The 20928-nt window shown below is 45.1% G+C and overlaps 1 protein-coding gene across 1 annotated transcript in view; it reads left to right on the top strand.

Annotated features, from left to right (window-relative positions):
* The first annotated feature begins 6298 nt into the window (after positions 1-6298).
* Positions 6299-20928, top strand: part of LOC149359012 (uncharacterized) — a 31393-nt gene continuing 16763 nt past the window's right edge. The window contains exons 1-12 of the mRNA XM_089568968.1: positions 6299-6566; positions 7492-7553; positions 8445-8650; positions 9983-10106; positions 13562-13628; positions 13702-13791; positions 13879-13904; positions 15664-15714; positions 17817-17880; positions 17952-18028; positions 19708-19805; positions 20582-20734. Of these exons, the coding sequence (XP_089425094.1) occupies positions 6299-6566; positions 7492-7553; positions 8445-8650; positions 9983-10106; positions 13562-13628; positions 13702-13791; positions 13879-13904; positions 15664-15714; positions 17817-17880; positions 17952-18028; positions 19708-19805; positions 20582-20734 (1286 nt within the window). The remainder of the gene's footprint in view (positions 6567-7491; positions 7554-8444; positions 8651-9982; positions 10107-13561; positions 13629-13701; positions 13792-13878; positions 13905-15663; positions 15715-17816; positions 17881-17951; positions 18029-19707; positions 19806-20581; positions 20735-20928) is intronic.

The raw sequence follows: 20928 nt of genomic DNA on the forward strand, positions 1-20928 counted from the left end.
CAAAACGTCCGTGTGCTGTGCGATGCCACAGCGCATCAAGGAACCCGAGGCGGACAAAATTAACCCCAGTCCTTCACTATGCGGTCACTCTTATAGGTGATATACCACGCCGGGATATAATGAACAAGATGTAATATCGTACCCAAATTGAGAAATTGTACGCGATTGACAAACGTCATAGACTTCAGATCTGCATGGTGTGCTGTGCCTTGCGCAAGAGTCTCAGTGTAGAGGCCGTAGCTCCTAGAGCAACAAAATTATGCTTCATGTTTCTAATGACTGTAACGTCTGATATAAAGGAGAATATGTGGGCAGAGTTAAAAGATGTCAGAAATGTTTTTATCTTAATAAATTGCTCTTGTTCTGTGTTTTCTCGAATTTACCGCAATCTTATCTTTTTTTATCGAAAATTCATATAAGCATGACTTTCGAAAGTTTAAAAGATCAGTTTTCGTAAAGCATAGCACATAATTACTTCCGCTCCACCACAAGCCTTTTTTTGAGCTAAATACCTGCCTGAGATAAAAAACCCTACCTGGGCGAATATTGAGAAACTTGATAGCAAAATCTATACCTTCAAAAGCGACAAAATAACTACGCACAGATAAAAACATCTGCTTATTTATGTAAACAGTTTTCACGTACCTAACACTAATACCTTTTGTGTGATTCATAACTAAAGTTGGTCGAAACAGAAGAGGGCGTAAACGCGGAACTTCACCCCTCAGTCATCAATAACTTCCGGTGCTTCGAAAAAGTTTGGGGCAAAACCAATTGCGGATCTCTTCTTTCCAGTCATAAGGCACCAATATATAAAGAGTATCCAATAAATTTAGTAGGTCAACCAGCCACCCTTTGTTCGAACTTACGTAGAACCACGCTTCGAATGTATGTCGCCCAGGTTAGTTTGCTGTCTAAAGGCTTCGTTACATATTTGGCCACGCTGCGTAGATGAACGTTGAGGTAACACCATCTGCTTGGAAATCTGCGCACACTTCTCAAAGGTAGCGAATAACTTGTGCATAGACGTCTAATGTCTTTCAGTCCAATGTTAAAAAGTGACCCTTTACAAGCGACGGATCTCAACACTAATACGGATCATGGCATAGTCGCGTCGACGCCTCTTCTTGCTAGTTTATCTTATTTAAAAGTGGCTAAGATATGGTTCTAACAGTTTGAAAATACGTAGATGATCACGCCATATTTGTACTGTCATTTGGTACAGTACACTGCAGGCACTAAAAGCTCGGGGTTATGTTCCTTAGAAGCTTGTACTCTGTACATCTTTCGTTGTTCTAAGCGTTACAGGGTACTTTTATATTAAAGTAGCACACACGGTTAATTAAGCCGGATTCATAAAAAAAGGAACGAAGAAAGAGTTCAGGCATTTACACTGGTGTAGCTTAAAGCGTGCACGAAAAATTCGATTTTCACATCGGCAAAGCACACTTATTACTTTTAAGATACGGAAACATACTTCGCGTTCACCCTTACCCTAGTGAAATTGTTGTATTCTTTAAAGACGCACTGCAGTCAAGTGGGGAGAGTTGGATCTAACGGGATATTTAAACTGCAGTTTCTAGGATCTCTTTTTTTTTTTATGAATGAACACGAAAGTACAACGAGAACTTCCAGAAGTAAAACAGAAAACTCCGAGGTAAGGAATGTTCCATCGATGTTCCAAAGGATTGCAAAGAGATATCGGGATAGCTTAGAACGAATGAAAGAGCACAGAGTCAGGGGAGTTAGGTTTTTGGTGTCAACAAACCTAACATTTCCGTGCATCAAACTGAGCCCTCCCCTTAAACACAAATAAATTTTCTGTTCCTCAGAATCTTCAAAATAAATTACATGCTTTCAGAAAGAAAATGCGCACAAACAAGCAACACACCCGTGCTGCACAGAGTATGGAACTTTCTTCGCTCATAAGGACTACGACGAACAGTTGTTGCGGCTTCCAGGAGACCGATTGCGACAGAGTTTAATAAGACTCCGCATATCATGTTCTGGACTACCGAAGGCATGAGCGGCAATAAAGATGTTTCAAGTTTAACAGTGAGCAAAAAGCACACCGATTTTAATAACAAGCGATGCAGCAAAAAACATCAAGCGTAGCCCCTTTTGCAATAGTGTTGCGAAAGCGCGCAAACATTCGGATGCCAGAGTGTTTTAATAGCCATAAAGCTTCCCGCTCCTCGCCCGACAAAATGTATTTTCCGCACAGCGACCAACTCGCGCGTATCACTCCGTGCAAGGGCGTTCACCCCACCGTACTGCAGTTCCACAGTGCGTAAGACACGCACGTCGTAAAGACCAAGGAGAGCTGTGCGAGCGGTCAGGAAATAATCGTAAAAGTTGCGCCACTAGCTCCAGCTCTGCGCAGTAGCGGCACCGAAACCCTCTGCACCACGGGAGCACGGCTCACGACTTTGCAAGAGTGTTTTGCACCGCCTCAAGAGTCAGGTACACCAGAGAAAGAGAGAGTAATGTCAGGAGAATAGGAAAGTATTACGAGGAAAAAAAATTAACCGAACTATTCGATTCAGTTTATTCGGCTGCCTGAAATAGCTGGAATTTACAGCAGACGCTAATGAAAAGGGTTGAAATAAATTGAGAGCAGTGCAGTGAGGCTCGGAAAAGAAAAACAGATGCAGAAGGGCTTAAGATCGAAAGTGGGCATTGTCGAAGAGGGCTGACATGGGCTTGTTGGTTCATCTTTAGTGACAAGAAGGGTAGCAGCGCTGAACCGGACAGGAGAGAAGAGGACAGGCGACTCTGGCAATTAAAAGAACCAAATAACATATTGCTGAAGACATGGTAGCGTGTATAGAGCAAAAGCAGCGAATATATAAAGGAAAAAAAAACAGAGCGAGCGCAAAGATAAAAACAACAAAAAAAGAAATGGTCCTAAGCGTGTGCGATGAAGCACCTATCCTTTCACTCATCACTGTTTACAGAAAGCCAGTTCTTGGGAGAGTACAGCCACCCACTTATGACTGGCACAAGTTTCACTGTATATTCTTATGACTATTGCAGACCTCTGAAATAAGTTCAGCAGAATGGCTGGGTATACATCATGGCGCAGATTTCAAATCATTATTGTTTTAGAAAGTTTACCACACAAGGGTGAAGCCCATGAAGCTGTTGGCAAGCTTGCATGAAATTAAAGAGAAAAAAAGGCACTCGCATTTTTTTTGTAATACTAAGTGGGTAAATGACCGCATATGTCTCGAAAAACTTATCTTACTGAAACAGCAGTGCTATTATGAAACCTCCGGAAACCTGATCTCTGTTGGAGTGGTGGTGGTGAAAACTTTTTAATAAACAAAAGGAGAGTTTGCAGATCCCATGCCTCTTCCCATGCCTCTCGGGAAGGGGAAGGATTGGGGGGAAGGGAAGGATTCTTTTGACAGGCCCAAACCATGTGGAAGGCATCGGATACTTCCCCACAGTGAGGGCAGCGCCCATCAATTTTGGGGTCGAAATGTTTCACTATAGCAGGACACAACAGAGTGTTGGTCTGCAGTGAAGCCTCTAGGACAAGCGAGGAGGCAGCGCCCTCCGCGACAACCTTCCACAAGCATCGCCAATCCCCATCCACGGCTGTTTTAGACAATACGCGCCGCCGATAGAAGGGCGGAATATTTGGTTGGCTGGTTGCTTTCAAATAAAGATAGTACGTATCCACTACGGGGGAGTGGGCAAGACACAGGCGGTGAACTGCTGGAAACAGAAGCGTTTAGAGAGGGAGAGGAGTAGTAGCAGTGTATAGGCTGACAGAAAGAACGACGCAACGACAGGGGACCTGTTAGCTGGGAGATCGAAGACTGGACAATGGCTTCATGGGCAAATTCGAATGATATACATGTAATCTTTCAATGTCGCACTGACTGAGAGAGAAAAGAAAAATAATTTGAATGGGAATAACTCCGTTTCCAGGAGAAAGTTTTCCACAACAGAGAACACACTCCAGTTGCTTCGTTCAAGCAAAGAAGCGCCAATGGTAAGAAAAACCGCAGTGTACAGAGGCAGACCAAGCTGTTGAAAGGGAATTTGTAATAGGCGCCTCCTCAAAGAAAAGAAACGGCGGCAGACCAGCAGGTGCATTGTCTCAGGTTCGGCATATTTTCTCTGACACCGCAGCCTCGAGCTGCGTGCCGCTCTCGGCTTTAGGCACGTTCTCTGGGCGCACCGACTGTTATGAAGAAGAAGACTCACGCGAACAAGGTCGCTAGTTTGTCGAGCTCTCCGCCATTTTTGACAAAGTGTGCCACCGACCCTGCAGAGTGTTCCCTTTCCCATCGCCCAAGGCTCCTCGCATTTCCATCGAGCTGGTAAGCCACACCTCAGAGCACTGGACCCGGTTCCCGGGCCGGGCTAGGCCGCAAAATGCGCTGTTTCGCTGGGCCGGGCCCGGACATAGTTACTTGCCTAGGCCGGTGCTCAGGTTCGTACATAAAGACGTTTACCCGACTTCTGATTCATTATCGCCGGATGAAGTATGCAATCTTTTCAAAGGTAAAAAGCCTAAGGAGTTTTCTTCTAACCCGTGAAATGGGGTTCTAGTTGCACGCATGGAATCTACACTTCAGAGGAAGGGGGACCAGATTTTTTCTCACCTTCAAGAAATTTGGAGCTCCTTCGGTTCCTTACGAGCCACAGAAGCAATCCTCTAAGGCATCAAGCTTTTTACGAAGGCTGCACACTTGGGACGTTCTTGCAGCGATATAGAGGTCCATTGTGTGGACTGTGAAAAACCAGCTTCAATTTACTGATCATTAAAAAAATCTCAGTGCTTCATGCAGCTTCGAGGACGTGTTAATATTTACACATAGCGAGCCATATAAAAATCACTGATTAAAATCTAGTGATGACGCAAAGTACTTTCTTATCCGTCAGTGCATTCCTTTTCAATTGGCGGTGTACTACTTTAAGAGGCCATAAATGTCTAAAAATCCGAGCGGGCGAACCGATCTTATGTACTCTTATTTTCGTGTGGAGCAAAAAAATTTATTTAAGCGTTATCGCAATATGAACGCCTTTTCCTGGCTCTTATTTACTTGTGCAGGAGGACTCTACTTGCACACGGTTCATTGTTTACCTCTTGAGCTTCGCGGAGACAGGACCAGGCTAGTTAGAGTTACAATGCAGCGGGCCTGGGCGGAGCCCGGATCGAGCTTTTAATCTCGGGCAAGGGCTTGGCTCGGGCCTCAGATTGAGACCCGTACATTGCTCTAGATACCTTCGCGTCACTGCAGTGCTTCATCCACAAATCAAGTGACGGCGACATACCAAGCGTGCGGTATAGAACCGCACGCTTGGTAACGATAACTAGTTCCTATAGAGCGTCCTCAGTTTCGTCTTCAGCGGGGCTGACGCTTCGTGACAGGTGATCAGGAAACGTGAATTTAGAAGAAATAAATTGAGAGGCCAGCTCGCAGACTTCCTTCCCTTTTAGCGAGCAGTTTGTTGTCGAGATATTTGTCAGCCACGCCTTCAATATCGGAACTTGAAAAGCTTGTCCCCATGAGTTGTCGGCGTATCGTTTTTCAGGATGAGGATTTGCTACTAAAGCTTCAGAAATTCAGTGATCTTATCCTCTCCTTAGGGGAGGCGAATTTTAGATTCTGAATCGGGCAAAAATTGAGCCAACCGAAAAATAAATTATCACAAAAATGTTTGGTCTTACGAGACAAGAATGAGAGTTGGAGGCATACACATAGAGAACACCGGAGAAGGTACGCTTCTTTCCGCTTTCCTTGTCAAACTATAACTGCAAATTCCTCTCTTGCGACTCTTTATTCAGACTGTTGTTGTTACGCCAACCTGCTAGCAACTGACCTTCTATTTTATTTTATTTTATGCATTATTTCTTTATGCTGTCAATCTTTTTAGGAATTTTTACAGAAATGGGTTTCAGTTGCGCATGCAAACACGCAGTCAAGCGGGCAATCACAGTTGGAACACTACAAAGAAGAAGAGTAGTCTCTGAGCTACAACTACCAACATAGAGCGTCTTGAATCAGTGTCTCTTTTTGTTCACTGCAGAATATTTCTAGCCCAATAATAAGGCCAATAGCAACCTGTTATAGATTTACTGAGCGAATATTTATTAAATAAATAGTAAAGTATATTCTTAGACGAAGTATGCGCCTCAACAAACTGCTTGAACTGAAAAGTGGTGCTCTGTAGCTATCATTATCTGTGATTTTGATAGGAGACGGTTTAAATCTTAATGGAACGCCCTGTGCATCTATCACTAAGGAGAATCTCTCTGATGCAGATCGGACCAATAAGAATGTCGGGGCTACTGCAAGCGGCCTTGCTATTTATCCTGGCTCCGCTGTGCGCGGCACCGTTTTTCACGGAGTCGCTGCCTGCAGCCGACGGATCGGACGAGCTTCAGGACTACGTGGACATTCCGGGAGGGGGTAAAGTCGGTTTCCCGAACGTGCTTGGCGGCACCAATCTGCTTCGCCTGAACAACACGAGAGAACTCATTGGCTCGTGGACGGTCATATCTCGATACATCGTCCATGTCCTCGCCAAGGACCCCGTCCGGCCTGGTAAGCTTCTTGGGGCGCCCCGTGAATGATCACTCTGCAGCCGCCTGCACTTACCGGTGCGCATAGTTGAAAATCACCTAACATTCTTACTGGACTAAAGAGCCGCATACTATATTTTCGAGAGCCGCCTGCAGGTCAAACCACTGTTCGCGATGAGCAGTAAAATGTTCTTATTTGGCTATTCAATTAGTTACTAGATTATGCAGAAGTAAGAGGATTTCCGTAATGGTGCTACATACTTCGCAATAACTGTTTTCTTTTTTTCCACAAAGCGTGGTTAACAAGCAATTTTGAACGTAATATTAGCCTGTGACCGGCGGGAGCGATGACCATAGTTAGCTGCCGTGGTAGCCTGTAATCTCCATTCCAAGGTCACTACCAAATATCGAGCATACTTCGATCATTTGTTTGGTTGCTCATTACGTCCGTGCATTTGGTTCACAGCGTTCTTAGTGCGTGTTTCCTGTTGAATAGGCTTTCGAAATCCGGGCCGAAACCTTAAGACCATTTCAAGACAGCCGAATAAGCACAGACAAGTGGTGTGGCTGTACAAAACAGTAAACGAGGTTTACGGTTTTGAATGCTCTAGAGAAATACAACTTTGTTTGCGTCATATGACCCGGAAGTGCTCAAGTGACCTCCTGTTGGATTTAAGATATCAGGTTTGGGAGACAACTGGCAGTAAATATGACTCTCTAGGTCTGCATGTTCACAAGCCCGCGGAGCTGTTCCTATTTGTCGCCCAAAATTTTCCTCTTCAAATATTGCCATTCAGAACAGCTAGGAATGGTGCTAGCTTAGGTAAAATCATTTTTCGGATGAAGTCTTGCGAGATTTTGCACTACTGATATTTCAAAAAAGATATTTTCACAAGTGAGGCAATGATACATATCAACCTCATTTTTTTCGCACATTTTGTTTTCAGAGTTCTTTTCGGACTTTGTCCAGCAACGAAAAGATGCGTCCTTCACCAATCTACTCGACCAGGCAAGTGAACTTCTCTTTTGGAAAAAAGAAAGGAATAAAAGTGAGAGCTTAAGAACAGCACACTTAGCATGAAAAGGTGGCCTTTTTGAACTAGGGTCCATTCCTTGTGTGCCCAAGTAATAGTTATCTCTCGTTAGCGGCGGATCCCAGATAGAGACCAGTCAACCTTTACCATTTATCCATATAGACAGATGAAGCGAGGAGAGTGGTCCGATAAAATTTTTCATTCGCGACGCACTTCGCAACCCAAGAAAAGCTAGTTATTTGCAGCAAGACTTTAGTTTGAGCTAGTTCCCTTTACGAAGCTAGTTATTTCATATGGTGACATCGAAAACAACTGCACCGAAAGTGTACCATTCCTAATGGTTAGCGCTTTCTAAGCATTTTTCTTCTTTTTTCTTGCGAGAACTCTTTCGCTTGTTGTTCCGTCGTTGAAGACCATTCTGAGGCCTCCACAACATCACTTCATCCAATCCTACTGGTTCTCCTGAAAAAATCGAAAATTGGCAGTGGTTTAGCTCTGGTTAAACCTGGAGGATTGCGAAAGCAACGAGGAGAGAGAGAGAGAGGCGATGGAGAGTGCGCGGCGCCGGCGGCGGCCCCGGCACGCTAGCTATGCGCCGCTACTGCGCATAAGCAACTGGCGAGCGCTGCGGCCGCATCTCTAAGTCACCCGCTTAGCGACGGCGGCGGCGCTCCAGCTGTGCGCCGTGTGACGTCACTGCTCCTCGCGCATGCGCAGTATGGCGTTTTGTAAGCTCCGCGAAATGGCTCGGTGACTCGCGTAGCGTTGCTTTCGCAACAATAATTCTGAGCGATATGACACGGCATTCCTAACCGTGATGACGTCATGACAGCACCCAGTGCAAAGGCTCCCTTCGTACACTGCAGGTGCGCCTCCACCAGCCGTACATCTACCAGCTGTTCCAGGGGGTGGTGGTGCTCACCAATCTAGGCATCGTGGCCGGCGTGTCCATCATCCTCCTGCGCTGCATGGGCACGTGCGGCGCCTCCACTTGTCAGGACGTCACCATCAATTACCGCCTCCTCTTCCACGCCTACACCGCCTCCTCTTGGGTTGTGTGCGCCGGTGTCGTGTGAGTGCGGACTGATTTTAAAAATCCGTGTATCAACGACCGCGTGGTGTCTGTCAGCGACTACGACTGAGTGTGAATCCCTTATCTCCATATACTTGCCTGTCTGGTGCCGTATGCTTGGCTACCAAGGCGAGCCAAGCCAAGAGAGAATAACTGCAACTACAATGTGCTTTAGTTGTACAGTGACTCAAATTGGGCTCCCATTGACGGCTCTCGCCATAAAAAAAGCCAAGGTGGACACTTCAGGTCCTTACGTGCTGCGAATGTGTAAAATAGCCTTTGACCTATACACGTCTAAACTAAAGGCTCTAATCATAAAAGCCTTTAGTGTAGAATCATAAAAGCCTTTGACCTAACAACCTTTGCCACGAAGTACTTGAACCCGAGTACCTTTACCAGGAAAGCATTTGCCCTGAAGACCTTCATCCTAAAGGCTTTTACCGTAAGGCATTTACCCTGAAAGTGTTTATTTTGCCGTCACTTAAAGACCTTTACCATAAGCGCTTTCAACCTACAGACCTTTATCATTGCCACTGTCATTAATGACCCCACCCCAAACAGCACAACCATATTTTTATCCATTTCTTTATTTATACATGCAGCGGTCTTGCTGAAGACCATGGCAGGGTGGGCGCATGTACATAATAGCATATACAAAATAGGTAGCGCCAAGCATTTTGTCTCGTTTATTTCACGCCACTTCCTGCATCATGTGACTAACTTCATAGACTTCACCTTCATTTGCCGGGTTCGCAGATCTATAGTGTTTCCACTCTAAAAAGCTGTGAAATATTGCAGTAGCATAAAGCCCAATCAGCACGTAAAGCCAGCCGTGTCACATACTTGCCATCTGGCAGGTGTAAAGAGCCACCTGCTAAGAATGACACACGAAAGAAGAGCCAGCTGCGACCTGCTATCTGCAATGATAGGCAGGTGGCAAAATGGAGAGAGAGAGAGAGAGAGAGGAATCCCTTTGTTGTCTTCTGGGGAAACTGGAAGGTGGCTGCCACGGGAAGAACACTGTCACTTGGCAAGCTTGGCTGGCGAAAGATCCAGCGGCGACTTACCAGGATTGATAGATGGCAGAGTGGAGAGAGGGGAATCCCCCTTTGCACTTACATGGCGAATGTGGTCGTGCATGGCAGCTTATAACCATCCTCTTATGCTATCACACTGTCCCAGCTAATGGTAAATGGTTGTACTCCATGTTTTACACCGGTCCTGGATTCGCTAGCCCTGAACTCGCTATGGTGTCACTGGCGGCTTAGATCCAAACTTTGGAAGGTAACGCCTCCGATAGCTCGAACTAACTAACTAGCTGCACTTTCACAGCTGCCTCGCCGCATTTGCCTTGTCGTGCGACTACAGCCTCGACAAAGGCATGAAGGACCTGGAGAAATACGTGGGCGAGTACAAAGGACGAATTCGCAAGTTTTTGGACGATAACATGGTGAAGGTAAGTCCGAAATCCTGCTTTTTCTTTTCTGTCTTGGACACACTCACCGAATAAAACAGCTGGAAGCGCAGAATGGAGTTACCATGAGGGAGCGTTTGAATTGGTGGAAAGCAGCAAAAGTTAAAGCGCACTATTTTCGCACCTTCTTTAGATGTGCACGTTTCGCGCAAACTTTATTCCGACAGGTGAAGTATTTCAGGCCGTATACTAAATTAGCTTTCACGGTTTGATACGTTTCGTAGTTGGTGAAGAAATTCTCATATTTTGTTTATTATTTCCGTTCATAATGATGGGGTGCATTTTTCTATTTAGTTGTCTTGTTTTACATATAGCACAATGGTTGTATAAAATGCTTGTAGTAAACGGCAAAGCAAAAGAAAGTGAATGCCATATTAAAATAAGCGCAGGGAGCTTGAAATGGGCACTGTAGGCACTGCAGCGGGTCGCCAGCTGATACTGTGCTACTACTGTACTTCCTTCGCGCCTCATGCACTCAGTGTCAGTTTAGAGCAGAAGAATGCGCAGCATTTCCTTACGCTGAAGGGCTTTCGAGACTGGATACTTCTTCGTTTCGAAAACTGACTTGTTGTTTTCTTGTCTTTAGCATTGAACTCACCATCGGCACTAACCTTGGTAATCTCAGACTGCCGATTAAAAAATCGAGTAGTAAGTTTGAATTAACTACCTCACTGGTATTATTTTCATAACTTCCATCGGTCGCGACTGAAAGTTCGATCCTGAAGAGTTTCTCTTTCTATTTCGACCTCCGTATAGTTCAGGAAAATTATGTGTTCGTCGATACGCCTGGTATTCTTCACCCAAGAGTGCACCATAAAACAGCGCCATACGTTACATTTTGCAATGAGCACAGCTTAGCAGTGCTTAGCTGCTTTTCGCGCACACATTGGAGTATACTTTCCGAGCCAAAGCAGGGTAACCACGGTGGACTCGCGCAGAGCGGCTGACCGAGCTCCGGTCCCTTCTCGCATCGTAACCCTAGTTTATAAACAGGCGTAATGCGCAGACATTTCACGCTATTTTATCCGGCGTAACGTACTAGAATAACTTCGGCGTGCCATACGAAGTGCATTCGTGGGCTTACGATGCGAAGGCTATCGAACCATGCGCACAACAGGTTGCCGCAGATCACAGTCACGAGTTCCGAACACAACTGAATCCTCTTTCTTTCCTGCTTTTCAAGCCATTTTATTCGGATATATTGGCGAAGGAACATAATAACTTCCGTCTCACGAACTGCTTCACAGTCGGCGACAGCCGGTGAGGGACCCAACCTCGGTGCGACGGCCTATTGCTCGCGACAGTGTTCATATGCAAAAATATGCGCAAAAATTCGCTAAACTATGCTATCTGGCGCATCGCACAGCTGTGGAGCTCATCGGTATGATCTTCTGCTTTACGCTAGCAAAAAACGTCGTCAAAATAGTCACCTGGTCCCGGCAGTGATTGGGCTTGAAACCGCCAGACGCACTATTTTTTCTATAATAAAAATGTAGCTACTGTCACGGCCGCCACCACATCCTTATGCTGTCTCTGCTTGGTAAAAGCCTACACCTGTCCTTTTGGCTTCAGTGCAAGAGAAGCACACCAGTGAATTAGTGTACGCACTGACCACAAACAAAATTCATTATTGCATCCCAAACTTCACTCTCGCCTCGCAGCAACAGAACACTCTTTAGAACCGAACCCATTAAAGGCAACACTTCGGCTCCCAGTGAACACTTGTTATCAGTGCCGGTTCGATAAAAGCCAGTTCCATCCCCTCACTTCCCTGCTACAAATTCCAAAGCTGTAGAGGCGCCACAAAGGGAACAGTAATGTTTTTTTTTTTTTTTTTTAGGGGTATAGTCTGGCTGCATCAGGCAGAAATACTTTTCTTTGAAGAAATAACTGTTGTGAGATTTAGTATTGCAATTCTTATTCAGTTAAGGCTTTTTAAATGGGATTTGATATTTTCACAAAAATAGCCCCTAAAGGCATGGTGTATCATGTATGCTACGCGACAATATTTCACAAAAATGCGGCAACCTGATAGTTTTTCTGAAAACTAGGCGTGGTATGGGTAAGGGCTTCGTGCCGCAAGGGGTTAAGCACCTGAGCGGCAGGCTGAGATAAAAGGAACAGGGGAGGAGCTATGCAGACGGAACAAATATAGGCGAGGTAGAGAGAACGGATAGGGGAAAGAACATGTTTACAACTATACCTATACAGGGCCACATACACTTGTACATTAGCACTAGTAAAGGCAAAAGTTAAAAGCAAAAAAAAGAAACAGTTTGTGCATTGGTGTCTTTTAACTGTAACTGTTCAACACCGCAACGATAATGGTCGTTCAGAACAGTTAACAAACTGGAGCCAAAAAAGCAAGCCTCCTGTTCAACCTCGGCACTGACGGTTCACTATCGGCACACTTAATGAGCCGTATTAAGTTCGCCAGTGCTGTGAGCGAAGTCCTTTATCAATCTTTAGTAGGAAGGTAGCTAGTTTGGTATAGGAGCATTTGCGAGATGCTGCTTGGTGCAGAAGTTAGTGCACATTGACAAAGGAGAGAGTTGAAGGAAAACCAAACGCACACAAGAAGGAAATCGCCCAAGGGCTTCTCTGGAACTCACCTTATATTTAGTGTTTTTGAAAAAACTACAAACAAGAAAGTGGTCGCCCACATGGGCGCCCTAAATAATAGACGAAACACGTGTGAAGTATCTGTAGCGACCCCGCAGAAACCACATTATTGTCGCAGAAATTCGAGGTTGCTGTTTCAATAATCAAGATTTTTTTCTCAGAAATCGACACCGGGCATTTACTGACCTAACCAATGTCGAGCTTTGATCTCGAGCGCTTCCATAATCTCCCGTTCAAGCTGTGCTCTCGCACGACCAATGATCTTATCGTTAGAAAAGATGTACCAGTGCACAGTTTGCAATGGCAAAGCGGATGTGCTTTTCCACGTTTTTTTTTTTTTTTTCATAGAAATGAGGTGCTTTCTTGATGTGCCATTAACACATCGGCTGATCTGCTTGAGGAAACTTATACCGCGATACATCGGAAAAAAGGATACGATCCCTTCGAAAACTTCGCGCGCTGTTCAGTGTTACAAATGCCTATCCTGAATAGACATTTATGCGACTGTGCAACCTCAATGTCGATTTAAAAAAAAATCTTTTTTTTTTATGGTGACCCCCTGCTCACACGTTCAAATGGTAGCAGTGATAGTGTGATAGCGATTGGGTTTTTGTTTGCTTGTGTTTTTAAGCGTATTCATGTAGGAAGGCGTGTCATAGATTGTCAAAATTAAAATTAGTGCAGTTTAAGCGCGGTTATTCTCTCCATTTGTACGCGTTCCGAATTTTGCCTAAAAGGATTTATGCTTTACTTCTGAGCGGAAGATATAGTTGCGAGCTTGCCCTGCCAATTTAATAATTTCTGTTCATTTACAGGCAGCTAACAACACCCTCAAACGGATGTCCAACCAGCTCGGCCACTTCCACACACTTTTCTCCATTGGTGAGAAAGAAATCGAATAATATTCTTTCCTCTCCGTTGACTCTCCTTCTGTTATTCTCATGTTTCCGCATAGATTTCGGCTACCGGGCTGCCGTCCATGTAGCGGACAGGCTGCGCAAGGATCTGGACGCACCGTCTATATTCCGCATTGTATACAACACCAGTGAGAATAAGTTAATCCTTCACTATGCTTTTCACTTTGCAGGTAAGTGAGAGTGAAACTTTAAACGCATCTCTCCTTTTGTTTCAGCGTTTGAAGACCTCGTCAGTGGGATTGTAAGTAACCAGGAGTGTGCCACCACATTTGTAAATTGGCGCACCCCGAAAAATAAAGCCCCGTGGCATTATTTTTATGGGTGTGCGGATAGTACTTTTTGAAACCGAATCGAATGTGAACAGTCCTGCTTCAGCTCCGAATCGAACCGGATCCAATAGGAAACGATTAATGGAATGAATATTCTGTAGCTGTACTAATATGCGTTCATATTAATGCGAAACAGCGAAGAGCTAGCGGCCGTTCTTTCACTCATGGAACTAAAGCTGCAGCTTTCCAAAAACGCAACACAGATCTTCATTGTGAGGCGCGCGGCACGAATTTATTACATTTCATGCGCCTCGGGTGTATTTTTTCCTACTGACGACATCGGGGAAGAAACTAACGCCGCATTTTAGTTCATGAAAAAGACGAGAGTTAGGAGCCATGGCCTCCACTATCAGGCATGAATGCAGGGTTTGCTGAACCTGGCTTAACCATGCCGCGTCGCCCAGCATTGAAGGCCACTTGTTTCAGCATCCTGAAGGCCGCCACACGAATGGACTGCAGCGCGGCGCTAAATGCGCAAATAAATCGCGGCTGTACGCGGTGTTCCATCCGAGTGGGTCCTGTTTTTGAAAGAGCCGTTGAAGAAAACTACGGCCTGCCGAATTACAACTTTGTGTCTATTATCCGAAGACTATTCGAACACTAAAGATTCTATGGTCCATTTAGAATATACTCAAATATGCACTAGTTGATTCGTTGAGCAATTGAATAACGGTATACAAAAAATTGATATATTAGTATGCCCCTAGTTATTTATAAACTACACTGAAAACTTTATGACCTCAAGAACGATCATTTCTTCAGACTGATACCTGTAGAGCGAAGGTTCCCTGCGTTTGCTTACTTGCGGTTGTAGTGGTGATAGTAGCCTCACTCGTTTGGTTTGGTTTATGGTGTTTAACGTCTCAAAGCGACTAAGGCTTTGATAGACGCCGTAGTGGAGGGCTCCGGAAATTTCGACCACCTGGGGTTCTTTAACGTGCACTGACATCGCACAGTACAGGGACTCTAGAATTTCTCCTCCAAAGAAATTCAACCGCCGCATTGGCAGTAATACTAGTAATACTGGTAGGGGCAATGGTGGTAGTAGCGACTGTAGCTGAATCTTCGGTTGTGGCAGCTGCCGGCGGTCATTTCTCTTTTCCTAACAATATATCTGGAGTAATGAAAACCTAATGACATCATGACTTTGATAACTTGTAATTTGCCGACCTGTCAAATTCCGGAGCCCTTCACTACGGCGTCCCTTATAGACTGAGCTGCTTTGGGACGTTAAATCCCAATAAACCAAACCAAACCTGTCCGACCCTGAGCATTGTTGTGGCCGGCAGGCTTCTGCTTGGAGCATTTATGTTCTGTATAGTAGTGGTCTCTCTTCACGGTAAGGGTTACGGGGGAGGGCGTTCGAAGGGTGCACAAGCGGCCACTGTCATCTATTCAGGAGGAAAAAGTAGACTATAATCCTGTGGTGTTTTTACTTGCATGAATCATCGCCGTAAACATGCACACGCAGTACGCTGGGCTGAAGCTGTCAACCAATTCCTTAACGTAAAAATAAAAGCTTCCAACATCGCCGCTATAGTATCACAAGGTCAGAACGATGCATGGCTCCGGAGTTATATAGTTTCAGACCTCAAGAGTATTTAATGGTCATTCATTCTGCAACGTCGCAATACGTTAGTCTTGGCTTCTGAAGAGTTACTTCCCTTCCAGCAACAAAATGTCGCCACGATGAAAGAAAAGGCTGCCACCATTGATAGCAAGGCAAGTATCACATGTTTGTCTGATACCCTCTTTAGCTTCTTCACTGCCTTTCCTGAGTGATTCAGCTCGACTTATCAGGGACTTAAGGCATTGTGTGGGTTCTTGAAGGCCCCATTGTGCACATATTTATTCAGTTTGATATTTTTACAAAAAGCTTCAAGAAAAAACATTTCATCATAAGTCTTGCAAAAAAATACATAATACAGTTAAAAGAAATGCAATCCCATGAAGAATAATAAGAGGTCTGTCATCTTACGTAACGGGATCAATTGGAAGAGCAAGACAAACAAATTTTGTTCATTGCACATGTAGCTGAGTGAGCGAGTGAATAAACGTTTCTCGAATAGGATGGTGGCTGGAGCTCATGTGGGTGCGCCCTCAGTCCAGGGCTTCGTTGGTTTCTGCCGACCATCTGGCGATGAGAAGGAGCGCTGCCTGGTCGTCGAGACGTGGCCTGGTCATCCCCTCCTACAGCTCCAGGGCCGCATTACACGGCTTTAGATGCTGGGGTTTTGGGGGACATGTCCATGTAATATGTGTTAGGGTTGGGGTGTCACCGGACGATGGACATTTGTCTTCGTAAAGTATTGGGCGTATGTGATGGAAGTAGTGTAGGTTGGTACAGGTGCTTGTTTGAAGACGCCGTAGGAGGCAGGAGCCTCCAGATGAGAGGGAGGGATGTGGGAGAGGGCTGAGTCGTCTATTAAGGCGTTGGGTTTCGAGCCGGGTGGAGAAGTGGGAGGACTGGGGGTGTAGGGCAGGAGGGCATGGCCCCGCTCGGCGAGTACACTCTCGAGCTAAGGTATCTGCCCTGACGTTGTCATCAAGGCCCTCTTGGCCGGGACCCAGGTGAGGACGTGGTCTTCATGGAGTGTGTGTCCCAGGATGCGTAGCGCCAGTCGTGGGACACGGCCGCTTGTATACGCTCGGCAGGTGGCTTGTGAATATGTGAGCGCTTTGGAGTGGGTGTCACTTTTTTTTACGGCGAAGGCGATCGCTCCAGCGGCGGTTGGGCTAGGTGCTCGGACAGAGGCATCGAGAAGTGAAGTGTTGGTGCTGTCTGCGGCAACACAGGCGAATGTCTGTAGGTGGGCATAGAAGGTGACGTCAGCGTAGACAGCGGTGGAATCTTTCCCGTACTGTCTTTTCATACGCTGGGGTCAGGCTTGTCTCCTGGCCTTTTGGAGTTCATGGTTCATGTGTCTGTTCATGGTTCATGTGGTAATGGTGAGGACGGATAGCGGGGATAGTATTCCTGTGAGGGCGAGCTGTGTTTTGTCGAAAGCATCTAATTGAATTCTGCCAAAAACAATTCTCGCTGCTTTTAACAAATCTCGAGCACAGCCAGTTGTAATTGAGGCAAGTCTTGCGAAGAAATATGCGACGTTGCATGAACAGCTCCGCCAAAGGCAGATGTGCTTTCAGGGGTTTTAAGAACTGAAGGCGACGAATGACGCTCGGAAGTCCAGCCAGAGGAATATGTAGAGTTATCTCGTTTACAAATGTTGGAAAGAACGTAAACTGAAAACTCACTCAAAATTGGTTCAAATTTGCGCTTTACCTTCAAGGCTTTTGTGATTGTAGCTCCATGATACGAGGTACACTTGCTCCCGAGCTAATTCGGGCATTTCCTATAGAAAAGAAAAATACTCCGAGCAAAAATACGTGACGTACACGCGGAACTATTTATCACAAGGCACTCGTATTGAGTTTGTAATTTTCAAGTGTACACAAATGTATTTTCTTGGCTTTCTAACGAAGTATAGCGTCTTAATTACAACCATTCTCAAGTGTGTGGCATAAATACAGGATATGCGCACCTAGCACGAATTTAAATAAAGTCCTGCGAATTGAAGACCTGTTCCTTTCCGCAAAATTAAAATGGTACAGCATATTGCACTCAGAGCTCTTTTCATTGATCAGGTCGGCCTCTTTTAGTTACCAAACCCAACTATGCAATAAATTATCTGAGTGGTCTCTTTTTTTACAACGTGGATCTCACGTATAAAACGTGCTTTTTTACATTGAGTTCAGCATACGTTCTGCGTAAAGGAAGCTTCTAAGTGATTGTGGGGCTGAACAAATCGCTGCTTTCTTTGCAGGCGTTTGAAATAAGCCAGAACGTTATCAGCACTCTTACTGAATCGACGCATTACCAAAGGCACGGTGAGTACTGCCCAGTATTTTGGAGGTTATCGGTCACCACATTATATTCTGAGTTCTTTCTCCCGCCATAGGTATCATCATCGCAGTTACCGACCTTATGCAGCAGATTAGAGGTCAGCTGTATGCCTTTGGCTACGAGGTTCACCACGTAAGCGCTACCGCTCTCTCATACGCGAGATTACAAAGAATAAGCCCACCTATGCTCTACCATGACAGGTTTTGAAAACTTGCATGAAGGCTTTCCTATATAGAACAGGCTCGTTCACATGCGAAATACGCCGGTGCCACAGCTGTCGTCCCGATGACAAAGCTTCGTTGGTAAACGGCAATACGCCAAAGTGACGATACCCTCCTCTAAGCGCCATCTCGTTCCGTACCGTGCTTGGCCAGGAATGGGCCAGTGAAAAATCAATTTTATCAAGAGATTTTCGTAAATCATTGAAAATTTCAGCCTTTCTCTTATCAAGCGTAGTTCCTGCTCAGTCGATGTTCTGCTTGGGAGGGTTAATGAGGCTAGCCTGTGTTGCCCTTTGCTAACGTATTTGTCCAACTTCTCTGTGCTGCGAAACTCGGAGGGCTTTAGCGGAAGAAAAATTTTGTGATTGTGGCTCTCGGCATTGTGGTGTCGCTTCGTGTTTCTCGCCACGTGTGAATGATTGGGCCTAACGTGAACTCTCCTAAAGAAATTGGGCCTTTCTACTGCCATTACAGAATTTAGCAGATGTCAGTTGTAATATGTGTCAATGGATGCCACACGGTTTTGAAAAAAAAAATGGAAATTTCGCAAATGACCGCTGGTGCGGCTAGGGGGTGGCTAGGCGGCTGCTGCAATGCAGGAATAAATTCCGATCTTTGAGATAAAAAGCGGAAGCGCAGTGGCCTCAAATTTTTTCATGATGATAGTAATAAAAACTAAGAAACCGATGAAGATTTATTTAGGTTTGTGGGCAATTATTATAACGGCAAAGCAATTAATCCCCACGTCAGATCAGTGTTCGCTGTTTCCGGTTAGCGAATTACTTCGAGGTGGCGTTGGTTAGTCGAAGAAATTGACTGTTTACTTCAAGCCGTGAAATACAGTTAAGATGGTGTTATCACCATCGTCTTGTGTTATTATCACAGGCTCAGAGATGTTTGCTGGCTCTGCGTAACGACTTTATCGTGGAAAAAGAAGAGGAAAATATTTTTCTGACAAGACGTATCTTCGATGTGTTTGCGTTTAGTTGACCGTCATTCATTGGGTACTCACCGGTACTCCATTGAGCACAAACGTGGAGGCTAACGAAACAGGTTCAGCTTAAGTTAAGGACTACGCAGAGAGCTATGGAAAGAAAATCGATAGGTGTAACGTTAAGAGACCCGAAGCTGGCAGAGTCAGTGAGAGACCAAACTCGCGTTAAAGACATCCTAGTCGAAATCAAGAGGAAGAAATGGGCTTGGGCAGGGCAAGTAATGCGAAGGCAACATAACCGCTGGTCCTTAATGGTAACGGTGTGGATTCCAAGATAAGGCAAACGTAGCAGGGGGCGGCAGAAAGTTAGGTGGGCGGATGAGATTAAGAAGTTTGCGGGGACATGGTGACCGCAGCTGGCAAGAAACAGGGTTAATTGGAGAGACATGGGAGAGGCATTTGCCCTGCGGTGGTCGTAGTCAGGCTGATGATGAAGTAGGAAAATAAAGGAACCGTTTGAATTTATGGGTGAACTTAACAGAGGCTGGCTTGTGCAACAAAAACTCCACTTGAAGTTAGCTCAGTTGCTGAATCTGTTTCAATTCAGGAGTGTAACACTGTTCTAAATGATTGCTTCACAAAATTTGGAATCACAGGTTGAAGAAGGCGTCAAGTCTATGACTACGATTCTCTTTGTGAACGAAACGGTGGTCGGTAAAAACCTTCTGGACCTCGCCCACGTCAAAAGAATCGTGTAAGTAAGGGCCTGAAATGCAGCCGCACAGAGTGAATTTAGCTAATAGTAGATACTTGCGAATCAATTCTCATTGATGTCTGACGACATGGCGTATTTTAAGCTCTACATTCTGAGTAATTTAATCGCTTTGTACGTTTTTCGTACGTTAAAAGCGAAAGCCCTGGATTTCAAGTGGTCTGGCCAGTAATCTTCAAAGGCAACAAAGCCAAAACGTGGATGCTACTGGCCGTGCTGTGTAGCCCCGTTATGCACGAACGTCGTAGCGGATTCAACCAGTTCCTGGTTCTTTTTGCACACAAAAAAAATGCTCACTTCTTCGTGGTTACGTAACCTTGCTATGTAAAGGCTCATCACCAAGCGGAGTTTTTTTTTCTTTTATTGCATCTTTCTGGCTTCATTCATGATGTTCCTTCGACAGTGTGCTGTTTGGTCCGTGTTATTTGGGGCTGCGTGTTTCCTGCCTGTCTTTTTTTTTTCTACAATACTGTCAAAAGCTACTTCTAGTAAGCGCAATTAGACTGGACTGGTAATGCGAAACATTACATTTTGGTGTCGTATAATAAATTCATCAGCATATTTTTGTAAATAAATATTACGCCCAACACACAAGACAGGTTACCTGTAGGTTTTTGACGAAAACTCATTTTTTTGTATTTTACCCGTATGTGGTGGCAAATAATAAAATTGAGCTTACTAATTTGATGGGAAGGAAGTAATTATCGCTTGCCGTATCCTAATTCACGCATAACCTCTCTCCTTCATCCGATCCGTAGCACGTACTCCATCATTGCCATCATGGTGTTCGTCGCTCTCACAATGGGAGGAATGATGACCGGCTTCACGCTAGGTTTCGCCAACCATTACGGTCACGCGTCACCATTGGAGCGCAACGCACTGTCAAACTTGGCCGGATACATCCTCGTCCTGTACGTATTCGTTATTCACTGTATCGTGCCACCTACTACTGTGTTAATGCGCCTACCACTAGTCAAAGCCATCAGAGTCTATACAAGCGCTGCATTATTAAGACGGAAGCATTTAATGGCTCATACTGTCGTTCGTTAGCAGAGGGTGCCACATCTTTGGCAGCGTTTAACTCGTGTTAACTCGAGAACTAAAA

Source organism: Amblyomma mixtum, chromosome 2 (genome assembly GCF_055824585.1).
Source record: "Amblyomma mixtum isolate Tamu chromosome 2, ASM5582458v1, whole genome shotgun sequence".
NCBI lineage: Eukaryota > Metazoa > Arthropoda > Arachnida > Ixodida > Ixodidae > Amblyomma > Amblyomma mixtum.